General features: G+C 34.2%; 1 protein-coding gene across 1 annotated transcript in view; it reads right to left on the reverse strand.

Moving 5' to 3' along the window:
* LOC100366518 (uncharacterized) overlaps positions 1 to 23,143 on the reverse strand; it is a 48,443-nt gene that overhangs the window by 15,720 nt on the left and 9,580 nt on the right. The window contains exons 9-39 of the mRNA XM_078011046.2: positions 22,528 to 22,641; positions 18,614 to 18,727; positions 18,324 to 18,437; positions 17,403 to 17,516; positions 17,203 to 17,316; positions 16,435 to 16,548; positions 15,249 to 15,359; positions 15,034 to 15,147; positions 14,157 to 14,384; positions 13,808 to 13,921; positions 13,375 to 13,488; positions 13,165 to 13,278; positions 12,413 to 12,640; positions 11,200 to 11,313; positions 10,943 to 11,056; positions 10,678 to 10,791; positions 10,069 to 10,182; positions 9,824 to 9,937; positions 9,322 to 9,435; positions 7,817 to 7,930; positions 7,551 to 7,664; positions 5,815 to 5,928; positions 5,483 to 5,596; positions 4,914 to 5,141; positions 4,460 to 4,687; positions 4,242 to 4,355; positions 4,033 to 4,146; positions 3,722 to 3,835; positions 2,407 to 2,520; positions 582 to 695; positions 54 to 167 (exon numbers count right to left, since the gene is read on the reverse strand). Of these exons, the coding sequence (XP_077867172.2) occupies positions 54 to 167; positions 582 to 695; positions 2,407 to 2,520; positions 3,722 to 3,835; positions 4,033 to 4,146; positions 4,242 to 4,355; positions 4,460 to 4,687; positions 4,914 to 5,141; positions 5,483 to 5,596; positions 5,815 to 5,928; positions 7,551 to 7,664; positions 7,817 to 7,930; positions 9,322 to 9,435; positions 9,824 to 9,937; positions 10,069 to 10,182; positions 10,678 to 10,791; positions 10,943 to 11,056; positions 11,200 to 11,313; positions 12,413 to 12,640; positions 13,165 to 13,278; positions 13,375 to 13,488; positions 13,808 to 13,921; positions 14,157 to 14,384; positions 15,034 to 15,147; positions 15,249 to 15,359; positions 16,435 to 16,548; positions 17,203 to 17,316; positions 17,403 to 17,516; positions 18,324 to 18,437; positions 18,614 to 18,727; positions 22,528 to 22,641 (3,987 nt within the window). The remainder of the gene's footprint in view (positions 1 to 53; positions 168 to 581; positions 696 to 2,406; positions 2,521 to 3,721; positions 3,836 to 4,032; positions 4,147 to 4,241; positions 4,356 to 4,459; positions 4,688 to 4,913; positions 5,142 to 5,482; positions 5,597 to 5,814; positions 5,929 to 7,550; positions 7,665 to 7,816; positions 7,931 to 9,321; positions 9,436 to 9,823; positions 9,938 to 10,068; positions 10,183 to 10,677; positions 10,792 to 10,942; positions 11,057 to 11,199; positions 11,314 to 12,412; positions 12,641 to 13,164; positions 13,279 to 13,374; positions 13,489 to 13,807; positions 13,922 to 14,156; positions 14,385 to 15,033; positions 15,148 to 15,248; positions 15,360 to 16,434; positions 16,549 to 17,202; positions 17,317 to 17,402; positions 17,517 to 18,323; positions 18,438 to 18,613; positions 18,728 to 22,527; positions 22,642 to 23,143) is intronic.

The raw sequence follows: 23,143 nt of genomic DNA on the forward strand, positions 1-23,143 counted from the left end.
TTTTTACATAATTAGAAAAAATAAAGTGTTTATATATTATGACATTTACTTACCAATTTCACAGTTGTAACCTGTCCATCCAGATACGCACTGACACGAATACTTGTTGATATCATTGCCACATGTCCCGTCATTTTGACAGGGATTGCTGATACATTCATCAATTTCTGGAAGAGATAACGATGGAGAATCAAGAAACCATAGCAATATTATCGAATACATATAACGAGTACTGCAGCATGAGAAATGTTCTACATAATATTTGTTATGATAGCTTTTGACAAGGCTCCAATACAGCAGCTGGTATCGAAAAAAACATGTTTAACATACATGTATGTATAATCATAATTCATGAAATATTAACCCATAGTCACAATTTTTCTTGCTAAAAAATTGGTAACATTTTTTGCACATTTTCATGTAAATGGCTATAAGGTTAACCAAACAGATATAATTACACTTTTTGCTTTAATTTAACTATAATTTTGCTTAAAAAATATTTTTTTTTTGAAAAAATAAGGAATTATTTGTCAAGGTGACAAAAGTTGACTGATATCAACAAGATTAAATTGTCATCTTACCATTGTCACAATTGACACCATTGTAACCAAGGCGACATACACAGGTGTACTCGTTGATACCATTAATACACGTAGCACCATTCTGACAAGGCAGACTAGCACATTCATTAACATCTGTGAATACACATAAATATATGTCACATACATGTAACAGGCAAGGCACACATTTTTTGCTTTTAACCTTTTCACCACCAGTTCACTCTTTTCATCACAAAATAGTTCTGTTTATAGTCTGCACTTTCCTTCAGAAGATTGGGACAAAAATAGCTGAATTTTTTGGGTAAAAACTGAAAACTGACTCAAATTTTGTCTGTTGGCTCCAAAATTAGGATTCTTTTATAGAAATATTGAAGAATATGAGAAAAATGTGGAGACAAATTTTAGTGAGAAAGTCTGGTGGTGAAAGGGTAAGCTGTCAAGTACATTGCAATCAAATTCCATATGTTTTAGTTGAGATAAGTGCAACTTCATTGAGTATATAAAAAGAGGGTTAAGATCATTTTTAATATATATACACTGTAATACTCACTATTAACCACCAAACTTCTCTTTACATAAAAACCTAGTTTTTGAATCAACTTATTGATATACATGACATTCAGCTAAAATTGATGATTCCAATGATTGTTGATTTAATCTATCATTGATTTGACTGATTAGTGATTGAACTTGGCACAGATTTAAACTGATTATTGATTCAATCTATCATTGATTTAACTGATTAGTGATTGAACTTGGCACAGATTTAAACTGATTATTGATTCAATCTATCATTGATTTGACTGATTAATGATTGAACTTGGCACAGATTTAAACTGATTATTGATTCAATCTATCATTGATTTGGCTGATTAATGATTGAATTGGGCACATATTTAACTGATTATTGATTCAATCTATCATTGATTTGACTGATTAGTGATTGAACTTGGCACAGATTTAAACTGATTATTGATTCAATCTATCATTGATTTGACTGATTAGTGATTGAACTTGGCACAGATTTAAACTGATTATTGATTCAATCTATCATTGATTTGGCTGATTAATGATTGAATTGGGCACATATTTAACTGATTATTGATTCAATCTATCATTGATTTGACTGATTAGTGATTGAACTTGGCACAGATTTAAACTGATTATTGATTCAATCTATCATTGATTTGACTGATTAGTGATTGAACTTGGCACAGATTTAAACTGATTATTGATTCAATCTATCATTGATTTGGCTGATTAATGATTGAATCGGGCACATATTTAACTGATAATTGATTCAATCTATCATTGATTTGGCTGATTAATGATTGAATTGGGCACATATTTAACTGATTATTGATTCAATCTATCATTGATTTGGCTGATTAGTTATTGAATTGGGCACATATTTAACTGATTATTGATTCAAACTATAATTGATTTGACTGATTAGTGATTGAACTTGGCACAGATTTAAACTGATCATTGATTCAATCTATAATTGATTTGGCCGATTAGTGATTGAATTGGGTACATATGCAACCGATTATTGATTTAATCTAACATTGATTTGACTGATTAGTGATTGAACTTGGCACAGATTTAAACTGATCATTGATTCAATGTATAATTGATTTGACTGATTAGTAATTGAACTTGGCACAGATTTAACTGATTATTGATTTAATCTAACATTGATTTGACTGATTAGTGATTGAACTTGGCACAGATTTAAACTGATCATTGATTCAATCTATAATTGATTTGACTGATTAGTGATTGAACTGGGCACATATTTAACTGGTTATTGATCTATCACAGAAAGACACTAATTTTGACATACCGTTATCACAGTTAATTCCTGTCCATCCAATAACACATAAACAAGTATATTGATTTTGACCGTTAACACATGTGCCGCCATTGACACATGGATTGCTGGCACATTCATCAATATCTGAAAAATAATAAATGTACAACATTAATGAAAACAATATCCATTCATAGCATGTTTATAAAAACATCGCTTTGTGTTGCATCATACAAAACATTGAGTGTCTGCTATTGAAAGCACAGAGGGTCCTGCTTTTGTAAACTTGGAAAAATGCAGGGGATCCCGCTTTTGGAAACTGGGAAAGCATGGTGAAGATCCTGTTTTTGAAAACTGGAAAAGCACAGGGGGTCCTGCTTTTGGAAACTGGGAAAGCAAGGAGGGCTGTGCTTTTGAAAACTGGGAAAGCACAGAGGGTCATGCGTTTGAAAGCTGGGAAAGCAATGAGGGTTGTGCTTGTGAAAACTGGGAAAGCACAGAGGGTCTTGCGTTTGAAAACTTGGAAAGCATGGAGTGTTCTGCTTTTGGAAACTGGAAAAGCACAGCGGCCCTGCTTTTGAAAACTGGGAAAGCAATGAGGTTTGTGCTTTCAGAACTGGAAAAGCGCAGAGGGCCCGGTCCTACTTTTGAAAACTGGGAAAGCAATGAGGGTTGTGCTTTCAGAAACTGGGAAAGCAATGAGGGTTGTGCTTTCGGAAACTGGGAAAGCAATGAGGGTTGTGCTTTCGGAAACAGGCAAAGCAAAGAGGGTCCTGCTTATAAAAACTGGGAAAGCATAGAGTGTCCTACTTTTGGAAACTGGGAAAGCACAGAGGGTGCTGCTTATAAAAACTGGGAAAGCAATGAGGGTTGTGCTTTTGGAAATGGGAAAGCAATGAGGGTTGTGCTTTAGGAAACTGGCAAAGCAAAAAGGGTCCCTGCTTTTGGAAACTGGGAAAGCAAAGAGGGTCCTGCTTTTGGAAACTGGGAAAGCATAGAGTGTCCTGCTTTTGGAAACTGGGAAAGCACAGAGGGTGCTGCTTTTGAAAACTTGGAAAGCACAGAGGGTACTGCTTTTGAAAACTTCGAAAGCACAAAGGGTCCTGCTTTTGAAAACTTCGAAAGCACAAAGGGTCCTGCTTTTGGAAACTGGGAAAGCAATGAGGGTCCTGCCTTTTGAAACTTGGAAGGCACAAAGGGTCCTGCTTTTGAAAACTTGGAAAGCAAAATATGGGACAACTCTCACAAACAAGATACTTAAAGAGGTCACATGATTAAAATTCATTTATATGTAAATTATAACCACTATGTCCATTAGTTCAATACAATTGTTTATTCTAAACCTTACCTATATCACATTTGACTCCAGTCCAACCTGGAGAACACAGACATCGATATCTGTTTACTAAATTAACACATGTTGAGACACCAGAACATGGATTACTACTGCATTCATCAATTTCTAAAAAAAGAAAATAATCAGTATTTGAGTAACACCATAATTACAATATCACCAAAACACTTTTAATACTTTTTTAGATAAAGATTTCATAGAAACTAAGCATATAAAATACAACGACTAACCTGAAGATTGTGCAAGGTATAAGTGCTACGAAAGGACCAGTAATAAATACTGAAATTACAGAATGTTAAACTCACCAATTTCACAGTTGTAGCCAGTATACCCAGCAGGACATTGACAGGAATATTTATTATCGCCATTAATACATATACCACCATTAATGCAAGGATCACTGCTGCATTCATTGATACCTACATAGAATCAAAGGATAATCAAAGCTTAGTTAAATATTATCAAATTATTAGCAGTTTTAATCATGAAATCACCATTTCTGATTTATACATACCAATTTCACAGTTATTGCCAGTCCAACCAGCTAAGCACTGACATTGATAAGCATTCTGTAAATGAGTACAAAAACCGCCATTCTGACATGGATTACTCAAACACTCGTTCACATCTAAGGAAAGAAAATAAACAAACAAGTATGATAATGAACATATAATACTGCCATTAAAGTGACATGTAAATTTCATGTAAATCCACTAAAAATATTATCCTTACCATTTTCACAGTTGACACCATTCCATCCTGGTAAACATATACAAGTGTATCTGTCAGGGCCATTAGCACAAGAACCGCCATTCAAACATGGCAAACTTAGACATTCGTTGATATTGCTTTCACAATTCACACCAGTCCAGCCAGGGGCACAAGTACAGGAATAAGAATTCAGTAGATTGTTACAAGTGGCACCATTGAAGCAGGGATTACTGGCACACTCATTTATATCTGAAATGATTATTAAATAAATTTCATTATAAATTATGAGAAGACAAAAGAAACACGCAAAATAGGTAATTAGTATGCAAACTACATATTAAATAATATACACAGACTAAATGACAACACGCAGTATTCATGTACCAAGTTTTGATTCATCCATTTACACTCTCTGCAAAAATCAGACCATGAAAGAGTCAGATGCGGTTGCTAAGGAGATGAAGGTATTGCTTACCAGCTTCACAGTTAATTCCTTGCCATCCTTGTGCACAAGTACATGAATATCTATTATTTAAATTATTGCAGCCAGCATTATTAAGACAAGGAGCACTAAGACATTCATCAATGTCCAGTTCACAATGTGATCCAGTCCATCCAGCTAAACAGCTACATGTGTAAGAATTTGCACCATTTCTACATGTACCACTATTCAAACAGGGTTGACTTGAACACTCATTCACATCTGCGGAAAGATTTTGAATTAATATCAAAATGTTGGTTGGTCAATCGGGTAGTGTGATGCATTGTAAATGCAAGGCAGAGCGACCAAGTGTGTTCCTTTCAAACCTATAAGGAAATTCATTTGTGTTTATTTTCTTATTTATATATTAAAATATTTTTATCTTTTTCTAAAAATTATAGTTTCTGCTTATTACATCACGAATAGCTGATATGACTTACATAAATATGTAATAAAACAATTGTTGTCCACCTAATACAGTAAATTACTTTAATTTCACTGTTGTACTGGTGATTGCGTTGTACCTATTTTAAAAATACTTTTGTTATCATCAAGAAACTTACCAATATTACAAGTAGTGCCAGTCCATCCAGGTAAACAGAAACAGGTATAAGAATTGAGACCATTCTGACAAGTGGCTCCATTCAAACACGGTCCACTAGCACATTCATCCATATCTTAAAATAGAGATTATATTTAATCATTATCAAGATGAACAATAAAATAAATGTACTGTATAATTTGATATAGCCGATTCCAGACAGTACTTTGGGGGACGGATTCCTAGACATTCAGAAATGAGGGTGTGTGGTTTAGAAATTATCTTAGTTGAGTAAAAACTTATGATGTGAGGTGGAGGGTGTCATTTATAAAGTAAACCAGAAATACTGCATACCTTGAGCACAGTTAACTCCAAACCATCCTGGTGTACAGCCACAGGAATACTTGTTTTGTTCATTGTAACAGGTTCCACCATTCTGACAAGGACTACTAGTACATTCATTAATATCTACAACAAAGCAAGTACATTTGGGAATTAACATGACTGTTGCAATAACAACAAATTTATGATAGAAATGTTGACCACGTGGTGAAGTGTAACGATCTCGGTGTTTTCACAATATGATACTATTCAATGACCACGTGGTGAAGTGTAACGATCTCGGTGTTTTCACAATATGATACTATTCAATGACCACGTGGTGAAGTGTAACGATCTCGGTGTTTTCACAATATGATACCTTTCAATGACCACTTGGTGAAGTGTAACGATCTCGGTGTTTTCACAATACGATACTATTCAATGAGCACGTGGTGAAGTGTAACAATCTCGGTGTTTTCACAATATGATACCTTTCAATGACCTCGTGGTGAAGTGTAACGATCTCGGTGTTTTCACAATATGATACCTTTCAATGACCACGTGGTGAAGTGTAACGATCTCGGTTTCACAACACGATACTATTCAATGACCACATGGTGAAGTGTAACGATCTTGGTGTTTTCACAATACGATACTATTCAATGACCACGTGGTGAAGTGTAACAATCTCGGTGTTTTCACAATACGATACTATTCAATGACCACGTGGTGAAGTGTAACGATCTCGGTGTTTTCACAATATGATACAATTCAACAAACAGCATACATGTAACAGTATATGTAAAATAAATTGTAAATAATTATTATAAATTTTAAAAAATTGTTGTGTTTCCAGTAATGTTTTCAAATAATCAAATGTTTGCAAGTTTCATTTTCATCATTAATAACTTTCCCGAAAGTCAAAGATACAAGGTTTCACATCAGTGCGCATATCGTTTTGAGGTGCATGTGTGATATTATGCTTCTGGGTATACCAATTGATGTCACAAAAATAAAATTCCCTTCTATCGACTGTCAGCCAACAGACATGTTTGTATTTTAAGTCATGACAAAGTAGGAGTATTTTTGCACCCCAGTCTCGCTACTTTCGGGAAAGTGGTCTATTAAATCCGAATTTGTTCAATATACAATTAACCTGCAAATATTACCCAATCACATGATGATTTGGTGCTGTTTAGTCCAGATAATATATTGGTGAAAATTTGGGAATGACATGAAAACTACAAACTTCTTCTTCTTCTACGGCTTTATTCCCAGTTGCTAGGGTCGCCGTGCGGATAATATCTCCGCATCATATTTTGTTTGGCATGGGGTTTTTACTGCTGGATGCCCTTCCTGTCGCAAACCACTGTTATCGGACATGGGCCTAGCCTTTTGCCTGAGAGTTTTCCGTCTCCTAGACTAGCTGCCAACCAAGGCTATGAGTCCAGGCAACTACGCATTCGTTAGTGAATGAATCTCGGCCAGTGGAATTGGCCTTCCCATTGAGTCTGTTGCACACGTACCCAGGGTAGGGGTCGACCCTTTTAATGTTCAGCGTAAGGTAGGATTTGAACTTGGGTCTAACGATGCGTCTAATGAGTCTGATGCGACAACAACTATGCTACCAGTGACATGAAAACTACAAACAAGTCTGCATATTGTTGATACAAACAAGTCTGCATATTGTTGATACAAACAAGTCTGCATATTGTTGATACATTGTACTTGTACAAGAAAACCACAAATATACATGTGCATAAACTCACCCAGTTCACAGTTATATCCAGTCCAACCAGGTAAACATGTACAGCTGTAAAAATTTGGACCATTGTAACATGTACCATCATTCACACATGGGCTGCTGGAACATTCATTCACATCTAAAAACAACAACAACAATTATTTGCATGTCTAATAAAAATCAAAAATACAAAAAGTAAAAGTACTTGATTTCATGAAAGTGCCACATCTGTCATGGTTGATATGATATCATGACAATACCAGTACGTTATTTGTTTACGATTTAACTTACCATCTGTGCACATGATGCCAGTCCAACCTGGTGCACAAGTACAGGCAAAAGCATTGAGTAGGTTAGAGCAAGTGGCAGCATTCTGACATGGACTACTAGCACATTCATTGATATCTGAAAACAAATTAGAAATTGTTAAAAATGTTATATAGGAAAATGAAATGAATTAAATCATCATGTTTATATGTAGCTTCTATGAAGAGGGAGGGGGTATGAAATAAACACTGGAAAACTACATTTTTGCCACTAGAAATGTCAGAAATGTTATTTATTGGTAGCTAATTTACTCTATTAGAAGCACATCTCTAATAGTAGTGCATATAATGTAAGTTAGACTGAATCATTGAAGAATGCCTTCTTTTGAACATAGAAACATCTCTGTAATTTACGTAAGTGCACATAGAAACATCTCTGTAATTTACATAAGTGCACATAGAAACATCTCTGTAATTTACATAAGTGCACATAGAAACATCTCTGTAATTTACATAAGTGCACATAGAAACATCTCTGTAATTTACGTAAGTGCACATAGAAACATCTCTGTAATTTACGTAAGTGCACATAGAAACATCTCTGTAATTTACATAAGTGCACATAGAAACATCTCTGTAATTTACGTTAGTGCACATAGAAACATCTCTGTAATTTACGTAAGTGCACATAGAAACATCTCTGTAATTTACGTAAGTGCACATAGAAACATCTCTGTAATTTACGTTAGTGCACATAGAAACATCTCTGTAATTTACGTAAGTGCACATAGAAACATCTCTGTAATTTACGTAAGTGCACATAGAAACATCTCTGTAATTTACGTAAGTGCACATAGAAACATCTCTGTAATTTACGTAAGTGCACATAGAAACATCTCTGTAATTTACGTAAGTGCACATAGAAACATCTCTGTAATTTACATAAGTGCACATAGAAACATCTCTGTAATTTACGTAAGTGCACATAGAAACATCTCTGTAATTTACGTAAGTGCACATAGAAAGATCTCTGTAATTTACGTAAGTGCACATAGAAACATCTCTGTAATTTACATAAGTGCACATAGAAACATCTCTGTAATTTACGTAAGTGCACATAGAAACATCTCTGTAATTTACGTAAGTGCACATAGAAACATCTCTGTAATTTACGTAAGTGCACATAGAAACATCTCTGTAATTTACGTAAGTACACATGGTACTAATAGAGCAAGTATGCTACTGTGTCTCTATAACTGAACAACAAAGAAATGCTACCTGCTAAACATTTAGATGATTTTCCCAAAAACTTAAATTCATGTAAATTACTTGAGAAATAATAGTCGTTCACTGTCCTTCATACTTGTCAAAATCAAGAGTTTATTTCAAAAGTAACATTTGATTCATTGCAAAATGCATGATACTAATCCGAGTAGTATTAAACCAAAGTTACAAACTGTAGTGTCAAACTAGGCATGGATACAGTGAGATTAAATATATAGATGCATAGATTTCACAAAATACACTTACCAATGTCACAATTCATACCCGACCATCCTGGTGTACAGATACAAGCATAACTATTTTCACCTTCAAAACAAGTAGCACCATTGCGACACGGGTTACTAATACATTCCAATGTTTCTAAAGTAAAAAAAAATTAATAAGATTTTAATTGAATGCAACAGCATGGCATATCTGACGGTAAAGTCAATGTCAACATCAGATTCCATACAAAAAAAGTTATCTATCTTTGGAAAGACGGAAGGTACAATAGAATCACCCAAAAAGAATTATTTCAGAGCAGGAGGTACCTTAGTCTTGAACACTGTTATTGCAAAGTCATTCAAATTAAAGTGGATGGACACCAAAACGAATTACTGAGAGTATTGGGGTAATTGAGAAATACCTTCCACTCACAAGACAAGGTACACTTTTGCTATAGGCATGGCTTTAACTATCTATGACTCCCTAAACAACTTCTGCAATGGGTGATGTTTATTAAAATGAGGTAGGTCTGTTGTATACTTACCAACTTCACAGTTAATTCCGCCCCATCCAGGTGTACATGTGCAGAAATAGATGTCAATACCATCAACACAGGTGCCGTCATTATTACATGGTGAGCTGGCACACTCATCAATATCTACAATAAATAAATAAATACATATTATAAACTCTTATTTTTTATCTCAATGTTTATTCTCTTGTATACTGTATTTGATTGATATATTTTATTGAAAGTCATGTGACCTATGTAAGGATTGTGTTACTCACCTATGTCACAGTTGATGCCAGTCCATCCTGGTGAACACAAACATTGGTATGCATTCAGCATATTCTGACACGTACCACCATGTAAACATGGAGCACTGGAACACTCATTTACATCTATAAACAAAAAAACATGAACACATGAGATTTATTTATCCTACAGCACTCTCAGGAGAGCAAACTTCATTTATCTGTTATTCTTCATGCCAGAAATTGATGTGAACTGAGTATAGTAACCACTGTCCACCAAGCAGAGTAAGGATTCTGTTGCTTTCAACCATGTGGTTGACATGGTGATCTCATAAACAAATGGTGGTAGTGATATACTTTTGATGAAAAGGACAATGTATCAGCTTTTCAGATTTGTACCAAACATTCTTGTTGTATTGAATAGTTTATAAAAGCTTCACAAAACATAAAAAAAATATATAAAAACCTATATTTTATTCATACAAATTGACGAGGAAGAAGCAAACACAATTTTGTGGCTTCTGGTATCCATGACAACATATATAGAAAATCCATTAAACTTGTACCAATCAGGCAAATAACCAAGTGCATGTTAACTTCAAATCTACAAGTATGTGCTAGAAAGCATGAGTAAAAACTTACCAATTTCACAACTACTACCAGTCCAACCAGCTACGCATTGACACCGATAACCATTTACAATATCTGTACATGTACCACCATTTTCACATGGATTACTTGCACATTCATCAATAACTACGATAGAAAAAAAAAAACACAAATCATTGTACAAAGGCTATATATATACATCAAGGTTTATATTTTAAGCACTTATATTTTACCCAGTCATGAAGTAATGCAGCTCTGTCTTAAACCATATGATAAAGACAAAAAGTGAAATTCTTACCTAGAGCACAGTTGGTTCCTGTCCATCCAGGTGCACATGTACACGAATACTTGTTGATCTCATTAGTGCAAGTTGCACCATTCATACATGGACGTGATGCACACTCATTAATGTCTGGTAAACAAATAATAATACAATAGTAAGATTTAGTTTTCTATGATAGTTCGTAAAATGTGAAAATAACTCCAATGTTTGAATGTCTTTACATGACAATAAGAATCTTAAGGTGGAATTATGTAATGTATTTTTTATCTTACCAACGCCACAGTTAACACCAGTCCAGCCGGCGGCACAATTGCATGTATAGCCATTAATTAAATCAACACATGTACCGCCATTATAACAAGGATTGCTGCCACACTCATCACGATCTACAGACGAATAAAATAAACAAATTTATTTTCTAATAAGAATACCTTAATTTCTCACAACATTTTGTTAAATTTGTCGACAATATCTTTATTATTTTTGGATCAAATGAACATAATTTTTGATTGTGTACATGTTTTAATCAATAAGCAGGTTATTTGGGTAGAAACTGTTAATCAGTATCAGAACTAGTTTATGTATTTATAAAGCAAATTCAATATTTTTTATTCTGATCTTACTACCTACTACCATTCCACAATATTTGTAATTGATCTCTAATAGTTGGATCACCTACTTTCTGCTAAAACAATATTTTATAGCAATTTGACCACCTGGAAGTAAATGTCTAGATTCAAATGCTGTCAATCCACCTTGATGTTTCTCTTTATTGACAAGGAATAAAACTAGTTTTTTGGTTGGAAATTACTTTCATTAATATCTTTTTAGTTTTAAAATCATGTGACCACTGATTAAACAGTTCATTCACTCAACAAATATACTTTTTATTTTTATTTCAATCCACTAATAATTATATTGTTTGGGTCTAATAAATGGAAGGTATCGGTACATTCTACTGATTAGTTCTATGCTGTTTTTGATGGTAATGATAGAATAATTCTGAAAATTTTGGTTGACAACTAAGCCAGGGGTTTTTCTAGAAAAAATGAACAAGAGGGAGCAGAGCGATACCATATCAGAAGGTTTCTGCACCATATTAACGGTGTATCTATCATTGAAATATTTTTTGAGTAATTTTAGTGTATTTGGTGTACAGACACATTGTCAGATGATGTTGCTGGGAAGTTTTCACGGTGAAAAATGTATTTGAGAAAGATTTCATGTTGTACAGCAACACAGAAGTGCACAGCTCAAGATATATATTTATAGCTTGAAAGTTCAATCGGCAATTCGGTAAGAGGACGCCAGCTGAGAGTATCAGGGCGCTGCACCCCTGTTCCCCGGTTTTGAAAAAAAAAACTGTAAACTATTGGATTGGATAACAGCAAGAGACATCTGTCAAATAATTGACAACACTATTCCTTATTAAAACAATTTTAAAGCAATTGTTTTGTCAAAAAATGTGTTATATTTTGTACTTACTATTTTCGCAAGTAGTTCCAAACCATCCAGGTGGACAGATACATGTATATTGATTCTGACCATTCACACACTGCGCATTATTTCTACATGGGTTACTAATACATTCATCAACATCAGAGTCACAGTTTGTACCATACCAGCCAGCGGCACATACGCATTCATAACCATTAATCAAGTCTTTACATGTGGCACCATTACGACATGGAAAACTTGCACATTCATTGTAATCTGGAAAAAAAATAACAAGATATTGTCGCAATTTATGATTACTTGTTGACATGTTAACAACACAGTACCATACAGTAAAATAAAAGTATAAGTTTGAAATACATGTAACACGAGCGAAACTTGGCTTGGTTTTGCATACAAGCAATACCACACCCCTCTCACCCTACACCAATGTATCAATTACAATTCTTTTAACCAGTTTTTCTTTGTTTAGAAATTTGAGCATCCTGTTTAGTTTTTTTCCCGTCTTGTTAGTGTTGGTTATTTTTTTTTATCTCTTCAGAAAGTATTACTTTAATGTACTTTTCATAAAAACCTCAAATATGGATTATGATATTCTACAATCAAATCAAGTTTTTGGTGAGAAAGGATAAAAAAATAATGTTTTTCTTGTAAACCAGTATGGACATAAATTGGCAAACTTGAAATAAATTGTATCATACATCAACTTACATCTGTGAGTAAAATCACACCATCTCAGAGATGAACTAACAAAAACAAATTCTCTAATTTCCGCTACTCACCAATTTCACAATTCGGACCAGTCCAACCGGGTAAACACTGGCAATTGTAAGAATTTACAGCATTCTGACAATTACCACCATTCTGACATGGAGAACTAGCACACTCATTAACATCTTAAAAAATAAAAGAAACAAAATAAATGATGAGTTTGACACTAGAGGGCAGAACATATAATATAGAGGGCGCAAATACATGAATGTACTCCTCACCTCCATCACAATTATATCCAGTATATCCTGGTGGACATGTACATGAATATCCATTGATCAAATTATTACAAGTTGCTCCATTTCTGCAAGGACTGCTGGCACATTCATTTATTTCTAAAAATAATATATAACATGTGATATGAATATTATAGATATTATAAATCATCAATATTTATCTACATTTGAAATGACTATCATACATACATTGTTGATCAATCATATTACTGCTTAAGGTGACATAAAAAAATAGAGTACAACTGTCAAATTTACTGATATGCATCGCCAAAACTATCGGTACTGTAGAAATGTCATTTAAATTAAATGTCAAATTTTTAAAACTGTATAGGCACTTACATATGAACCAATAATATAAACTAATTTTAGTTTATCCATGAATTATTTAAATTATTTGATTAATATTCATAATACTTACCAATTTCACATCTGGTGCCAGTCCAGCCAGGAGTACAAACACATGTATAACGGTTAATACCATCAATACACTCGGCATCATGTTGACATGGACTACTAGAACACTCATTCACATCTATAAAAATAATAGTAATTTCACAGTAAATTTAGTTTTCATCCTCCTAATTGCACTGTTTTGTAAGCTTAATGTAAACATATTCACAATGGCGATGGCTGAGTAAATACACCTTGACTAGCAAAAATGACATTTATAGAATCAGTATTCAAATAACACAATGCCATATGCAAAAATGCACTGAAACATATGAAACACTGAAATAATTTCAGCATATCAACTTGAATAAACTTACCGGTTTCACAGTTAACGCCAGTATATCCAGGAATGCAAAAACAACTGTAAGAGTTCTGCAGATTATTACAGCTTCCACCATTCTGGCATGGACTTGAGGCACATTCGTTGATATCAATACCACAATTGTTACCAGTCCACCCAGCTACACACTCACATAGGAAACTATTTTGTAGATTTCGACATGTACCGCTATTCAAACAAGGTGAACTAGCACATTCATTAATATCTAAAATAAGATAATAAATTGAGTTATGATAATAATCAGAAAATTTTCCACTAGACAATGACAATTTGTCACTTACTGCTTAAACATGTACACGAGAACCAAAATGAACAAAATAAGACCAGCGAGCGGGAAAATGGTAAAATACTGCAGGAGTTAAAAAGGACAGACGTTTCGAGTGCAACTTTTCATCACTGACTGCAGTATTCTACCAATTTCCCGCTGGTTGGTCTTATTTTGTTCATTTTTATACTGCTTGCAGCATCACATTTTATTGTGAGTATTGTGTCTACATGAGAACCAGGGCTACTGGTATATGGTAATCATATGTACTAAACACCAAGTCAACACACAGGGCTTGACACCCTATTTCAATGTCAAAATTAATAAAAATGCCTTAAGTTGGTAAAGATAAAATATAAGAAATATCAAAGGGTGCCAAGGCAAGCACATTAGACATCAAGGCACTTGACTATGATGTCTCCTTAAAGTGCAAAAATTGAAATTCAGTAAAGACATAGTAACAACGAATTTTGAAACAGTACTTGCAATGGTTATATGCAGGATGGATATTTCAACATGCTATAACACAGCAATCAACCCTAATATATGATATCTTCATTGTCAATAAAACAGTATGCTATGAACTCACCAACATCACAGTATACACCGGTCCATCCAGATAAACATTCACAAGTGAATCTGTTAATAAGATCATTACACAGCCCACTATTCTTACACGGACTACTGGAACATTCATTAATATCTAGAAGTAAAACATGGTGGTCATCATTATTCACCCGTCTAGTGATTAACATGTCTTAATTTGCATACAGACAACATAATACGGCATAAGCCATAGCTTACCTATTTCACAGTCAGTTCCGGTATACCCACCATAACACTGACATGTATAACCGTTGATTTCATCCCTACACACACCATTCATACATGGGTTTTGATCACACTCGTTTATGTCTGAAATTAAATTTAAAAAATTCAAATTATTATTCCCAACTGTCATGCAAATGAAATATTACAGGGCAATACAAATATGAGCTGTAATCTAGAAAATAATTTGAAATGTCAAATGAAGTATGTAACTTTTATACGTAGCCAGTACTTTGGATACAATTGTGTTGAGAAAGAACTGTATTACATGAGTTTAGTACAAATTTGAAAGGGACTTAAATTTAACGAAATATCGATCAAAATACACAAAAGATACCACTTCTAAAAATGTATCATCATAGTACCGGTATGCATCTTTTAAAATTTAGGTATTATTCATGGATCAGCACAAACTCGCAATTCCACTGTGACAAAATTTCCCATAATTTTGTTTAATTAGCCAAAACACATAAAGGTATTTATTATACATCTGTCACCATATCAACATAAATTACAGCCTGCCATAATTTTGTTATCTGCACAATATCATATTAGTAAAATGCTAAATGTTTTTGAAAATGTTCATAGCAAATTGTCACCATTATACTCAGTTCTGGGTATCAACACCTGCAAGTGGTGGATTGGTAAAATGTATAATAAGGTTATTACAAGAATAATGCAAATTTAATGCACTCAGACAATATACAGTCATATCAACCTCCGCTACGTGTCAGTCAATACTCATGATGTACAATACCCCTGGTAACCTAATAACAGCGAACAACATCATTATTTCGTCTTCAAGTGCAAACCATTTTTTGTCAAATGGACGCAGTGCACATGCACAAAAGTATTGACTGCTGCATGGCAGTGGTTGATGCAACCAAATACAGTCTGAGTACATACTTTGCTGTATCCTTGAAATAACCTTAATATTAATAACCATCTTGAAACTGGCTGAAATAAATGACGTCTCACACTGAACATATCTGCCATCTTGGAAAAATCTATAAATTGTTTTATATTTTCAATTTGCATTTCCTAATAAGGTAGGATGCAAATAATCATGAAATGCTGAGACTTATAACAATATGATGACATGTATATACTTGCAGGAATACCCAATCAAGCTTCAGCAGTTGAGTAGAATATATTTACTTACTAATTTCACAGTACGTTCCGGTATATCCTGCAGCACATACACAGTTAAACCGATTACGGCCGTTGACACATTGTGCACCGTTACGACATGGACCACTGTCACACTCATCAACGTCTTAAAAAACACAATTGAAACATGATTAGTAATAATAGCAGTTTTATCAGATAACATGACCCTTTTGGATACAAGATTGCTAACAGATTTAAATGTTACATTTACATACGTCTTTATTTTTCATTATCTCAAATTTATTAAGACAACAGCAGGAAGAGAAATATTAATAAAATGAGTTCAAATTTAACAGTTTTGATATTTGCTTTTAAATATACTAGTTTGTGAAAAAAAAACAATACATTCTGTGGTTAAACATTCAGTGTTATATTGTATATTCTATGGTTATATTAATATTCACTGTTATATTGAATATTCTATGGTTATATTAATATTTGCTATAATATTGTATATTTTATGGTCACTATTATGACTATTATTATTATTAATATGTATTTTTACTTTTACCATTTCACTTCTAATGCATTCTTATTATTTGAAATGTACCGGGGTAGTTCAAATGAATAATTAAATCAAAATAACTTATATATTCAACTAATAATTTATCCTTTTTCATAAACAGCAAGTGACATCTAAAAATTTACTTCTATGTGTGGGGAGCAAACAATATCTTCAAAATGTGTCATAAATTCTACTTTGTAAACAACTTGTATAGTCACACACAAAAAATTATGCATCTGTTGAAACATGTGTTACCTTGAGAGCAATCCACACCAGTCCATCCTTGAGTACAGAGACATGTCCACATATTGCGACCATTGATACAAGTGGCTTCGTTTTGACATGGATTACTGGCACATTCATCAACATCTGTTAATTTAAACATAAAACTATGAAAACATCTATAATGTTGTCACTTACTGTATATGTTATAACCATAAAAAAATATTATTTACCTAATTCACAGTATGTACCAGTGTAGCCTGCAGGACAGATACATGTAAAGAAGCCAATGCCATCAACACATTCACCACCATTAGCACAAGGAAAACTTAAACATTCATCAGTATCTGCCAAGAAAAATTAGAAAATTTAGATTAATGCAGGTTATGATCCATAAAATGAAAGATAATTTATACTACCTAGTAATTGCTATGTAATAAAATCACAGTACACAACCTATGTAATTATTTTCTGTATCATTCATTGAATGTTCAGCGCCTGCACACAAAAAATATGATGGCCCAACCCAACGCCTCAGACAACTGAACAACATTGCCAGACCAATATTTTCTGTATTCACCAACAGGATTACCACTTAAATCAATCATGATGATAAAAAGTTTACCTCCTTGCTTCAACAGGGTTGACCTCTTTTGTCTATTTACTCTAAAATTACTTGTTTATATAAATTGTTCTATTTTGATTGTACCTGAATATTCATTTGAAAATGATACTTTACTATGTCAAAGCATTTCTCATTAACTCAATGTGAAATGACTGAAGGAAGCAATGTCATTACTTATCTAACAATTGAGATGACATCATCAACACAACAAGTAAAAAAATAAAATGTATGTATGATTGAAATTCATTTTTATTATGCAAAATAGTTTGGACTTCTTCACAAATTTATGGACTACCGGTATATATAGTAGATAACAAATCACTAGTCCCAGTGTACTTCTAAAATACTGTTTATGGCTGGAAGGTTTATATTTAGATGAACATATTCCACTCTAGGATTACCAGGTGCCATATTAATTAACTGCTTAATAATTGTTTTTTAATTACTGACAATAAAGCATTTCCACCATACATTAGGAATGCCAAGTTCAAAACTTTTAGTATCACATGCAAGCCAGAATTGTACTTACTAGATTCACATCTAAGGCCACCATATCCAGGTAGACAAACGCAAGTATAGCCATTGATACTATCCAGACACTGAGCACCATTTTGACAAGGAGAACTAGCACATTCATCAATATCTGAAACCAAGTTGACATATATAACATTATTATAAAATTCACCCATTGAGATTATTGTGAAATGGCGGTATTTTTAGTGACATTAAGACGATGATTAAATAAGTTGTTGTCCTACACATAGGTTACAGTAAATCACTGTCAATGTATTGCTGAAATCAACATGCATAGTTACTTACCTATTTCACAATTTATTCCACCATAACCCGAGGCACACATACAGGTATACATATTTATACCGTCATTACATATACCACCGTTAAGACAGGGAATACTTTGACATTCATTGATATCTGCAATATAAACAATAAATATTATTAAATTTCAAAACAAGAAAAAGCAGTTCAACAAATTTTCCTGAATCGAAGATTCAAGAACTTTCATGAAAAGAACTTTTACAGAATCACAGCCAAATGATAACTGCTACAGACTTTACAGTACTCATTCCGCCCAACCTCCCGCTTTTATCGCTTTTTTTCCGACCGCTTATCGCTTAATTTCCGACCGCTCGCTGCTTTCCGACCGGAAACCGACCGCTTTTTTTCCGCTCGCTCGCGTTCGCTTTTGTTCGCTCGCTCAATCCTGCTATGGCTGGCTTCAGAAACATCGTCCGCTTGCCAGCCGACCGCTGGAGTAACAATGACCGTACATTGTATGTATAAACTTAAGTTTTTATTCGTAATAAATTTAGGTTTTAATGACGATTCAAAACACAACGCCTATTGCTTCTCTGTTTTGGAACAAAGACGCCTTCAAATCACTTGACACATTGTAACGTTTGCTACGCAAGTCGAACTGTGACCTGTATTTACATATTTACGTCCTTGTGTAGTTCAAGCAGCTATATAACTGGTCAATCGCGATATGTATTGAGTACTAGTATTTGTGTGTTGTGTGTGTGTTTCTGTGTGTGATTTTGACTGAATTTATTCCGAACGGCGCTCAAAATAATTTGACACTTTGTTATTTTCGAACGCAACTCACACTATGACCCTTACTCAATTTGCATAAGTAATACGAATGCTGTAGTTCAGAAAATCTATTGGTTAACTTTTGCTCGTGTCTGGGTGCGCAAAACAAAACTGCACATATAATTATCGCATAGCTGAATTTCTACAAATCAATTGGACTTAAATTACTAGTATAATGACTGTGACGATTAATCGCTTGTCTGAGTACATGCGGCGACGAATTATCGGATTGGCAGCAGCCGAACGAAAAATGAAAGAGATCTCGGAACAGTTAATTTGTTGAGGAAAACAAAACAAACGCAGCCAGTGATACATTTTGAAAACAAAAATACAAAATAAACGCAATCAGAGGCGCCGACCACGCGCGTTGGAAATAAATAAAACATCTGTTTTAGTATGTTGTGACAGTCTCACCAAACTCTTTTACTCGCGCAATATAATTATGTTATTTCCCAAAGCACTTATATTTAATACATTGACGAAAAACACCGCAAGAAAAATGTAAATCAGGCTTGTAATTATACTAGTAACTCTACTCGAACGCAATGTTGATCACTGTAAAAAAGGATAAATTCGAACCGTCATCAAATTCAAAATTCAAGCGATCTCGTTGAATGTCAAAAATAAACTCGATGTTTAGAAATACAAAAACAACACCATATTAGAGTGCAAAAAAGTTAGCAGCAAAGAACGAGAAGTGCATGTGGGAAAGCGATGAGTGAACTCGAGGAAAATTATGCTGATGTGAGAACAAGCCATATACCCGCGGAGTACTCGCTAAAACATCGAGAAAATGTGCCATTTCAAAGGGCACCCTTACAAATAATGTCTGCGATTGTGTGAACATGATAACGTGCAAACAAGGAACAGAGCTCGTGGTCCACAAGGAAACTTAGCGATGACGCAGTTAGATGTATACGGCTGTTGAAAACAGAGACTCCTTCGATCTCATATAAGCAGGTTCACGTGGATGTATCATTTTCAACTATTACCAACAACGCTATGATAACAAAGACATTGTAAAATTCTTTTGTTTTTATGTAGAAAAATACAGTAATTTTACCAAGTAAAATCATATTTATTAAAATTGTTGTTCATACATGAGTTGTCGAACACACTACATAGTTTGTAATTTCATCTAGCTCCTTTCAGTCACGATTCAAGACAAATAAAAGGCACAAATATAGATAATATAGCAAATTATTTTTTTCTGTAATATTCGTGTGTAATCAGTAATTATGAAAAAAAAATTATGGGTACATATGGAAAACATTTCGTTATGAATTATTCTTAATATCAATTTCTAAATTATCTTGTCAAAATCAGTTTTTTTTCAGGGTTTTTCCCCCAAAACGAAAGAATTTCATAATATCGGGAACGAGAAGTTTTTGTTTTGTTATTATTATTATTATTTATTGGGAACGGAAAGTGTTTATCGTAGTGCTTCGCCTCGGTTGACAATGAGCTCTTCGGGTCGCTAAAACTGTATTTCCATCTCTGTTGGGGTGAACATTTGTATTATTATACTGAATACATCTTAGAACAGAAATGGTGGCACTCAATTATGGCAATCTTCCAGCTCATCGTTAGAAAGATTTTCGGAGGCAAATTTAATCTTGAAGGATTGCAGGAAATTGACCCTTACCGATTCATAGTTATGAATTAATCGGGATTCAGGTACCATAGTGTTTGTATCAGGAAAAAAAAAACGCTTTCGCGTGGGATTTTTCATGCAAACATTGTGAATGGTTCCCCGACAGTGATTCCTTTTTAACTTTCATTTTTTCTAAGACGCGGCAAACCCTGCTCATGACCGCAGACGTCGTCGAGATGCAGGTGCGATTCCTCTTAGCAACGCGTTCTATTTATTTCCAAAGCGTGTGGTCGGCGCCTTTGATTGCGTTTATTTTGTTCTTTTATTCACGTAACCTATCACTGGCAGCGTTTGTTTTGTGGCGTCTCACAACTTAATGTCCAAGCTGACTTTGTTTTGGCTTGTAAGTGAACTACGTACAGCTCATGAAAGTATTTCGCCCAGAGTTCGCAAAAAACTGAATACCCTGCAAAATTTGAATCCTTTATTTTATAACGAGACATTGGGCGCAAAAATAAAAACAATAATTGTAATTCAACAGGTTTATGTAACGTGTTAGTCCGCTTGCCAGCCGCCTAGCTAAAAAACGCGATCTCCAGTGATGTCGGCTTCGACAACTTCGGACAAGTAAGATGGGCGCTGGCCGACATTACATTTGCAAGTATTGTATTTGTTTGACAAATTGTACACTACGGTCATTCTATACCAATCGATCAGTCGTTTTTTTCACAGTCTTACTATTCCTGCAGATATTCTTCAATTGTTATAGGTGCCACGGATTTTAACATAACTACAACTTGACCCGTGTTAAACCCAAACCATGCGTGCATGACAACCGTCACCCTACACACGGTTACTCAACGAATACCGTACTCTACAGTAGACATTTTTCGCTCTCCACCAAAAATAGAATGGTTTTATTTCATATTAGTTGTGTCTGTGTCAGTGTCGTATTTGATTTCACATGTTTGGTTCGATCTTGTTTATGGTGGACATTATTACTACGCGTATGTATTATTACCAATTTTATATGGCCGTGTGTGATCCACCGTATTTTTTTCAACGGTCGTTCTATAAATTTCTGATTGTATATATTCTTATTTTAACATCATAAAAACAAAAATGGTACACTTGTACATGAAAAAGTAGGCAATGAACTGTAAATACGGGCGGTTGCGCTGTCAGGCGAGCGAGCGAGCGAGCGATTGAGCGAGCGAGCGATTGCGCGAGCGGATACTTCCGGATTTGCGCGGTCGAAAAAAAAGCGGTAATTGCGCGGTCGAATTGAACAAAGCGAGCGAAAAAAAAGCGATCGAAATCCGGAAGCGGGCGGGAGGTTGGGCGAAATGTGTACTGTATGTCAGATATATATGAAAAAACATGAAAACTCTGCAGAAGAGAAAATTACATAGCTAATATAAAATTTCAAAATTCTTTATCATTTATTTACTAGTATACTCCGAGTAGTTCAAAAGAAATATTTAATAGAACAGCAACCAATATTTTCATACTATTTAACAATTCTTACTTGTTTGACAGTTGATGCCAGTGTAGCCCGCAGCACATTGACAAGTGTAACTATTAATACCATCAACACAAACCCCTCCATTTATGCAGGGTCCACTATCACATTCATTAATATCTAAAGAAAAAAAATCACACGTACATCATGCATTGGGGAGCTGTATGAATATAACATACTGTCATTGAATGGTTGCCATGGTAGCATTTCTAAGTTTACAACAATTTGACACATCCACAGAGTTGTAACGATTTGAAACATTGTAGCCTTATTCTATGGATTCATTTAGAATTCCAAATTCAGCATGAATGTGATATACAGTATGTTGCAGACATGTAACCTTTTCACTGCCATCTTCAACCCTTTCACTGCCATCATCAACTTTTGTCTCCTTCCACAAAATAAAATAATCATTTTTAAAATAATTAATTTCGGTTCAAAATGACCACAGATTTAGAAGTGATTAAGAAAAGAAAAGACAGTGAAATAGGCAATCCACATTGTTTACAGAGATGGACAAATATGACCAAAAACAGGAATTAAATTGATTACTGTGACAAACCCACAATGACAGTGTTATCAAATCATATCAGCTTTGGGAGTATAAACAAAAAATGTGAGT

The sequence above is a fragment of the Saccoglossus kowalevskii genome, chromosome 8 (assembly GCF_978046115.1).
Source record: "Saccoglossus kowalevskii chromosome 8, keSacKowa6.1, whole genome shotgun sequence".
Lineage (NCBI taxonomy): Eukaryota > Metazoa > Hemichordata > Enteropneusta > Harrimaniidae > Saccoglossus > Saccoglossus kowalevskii.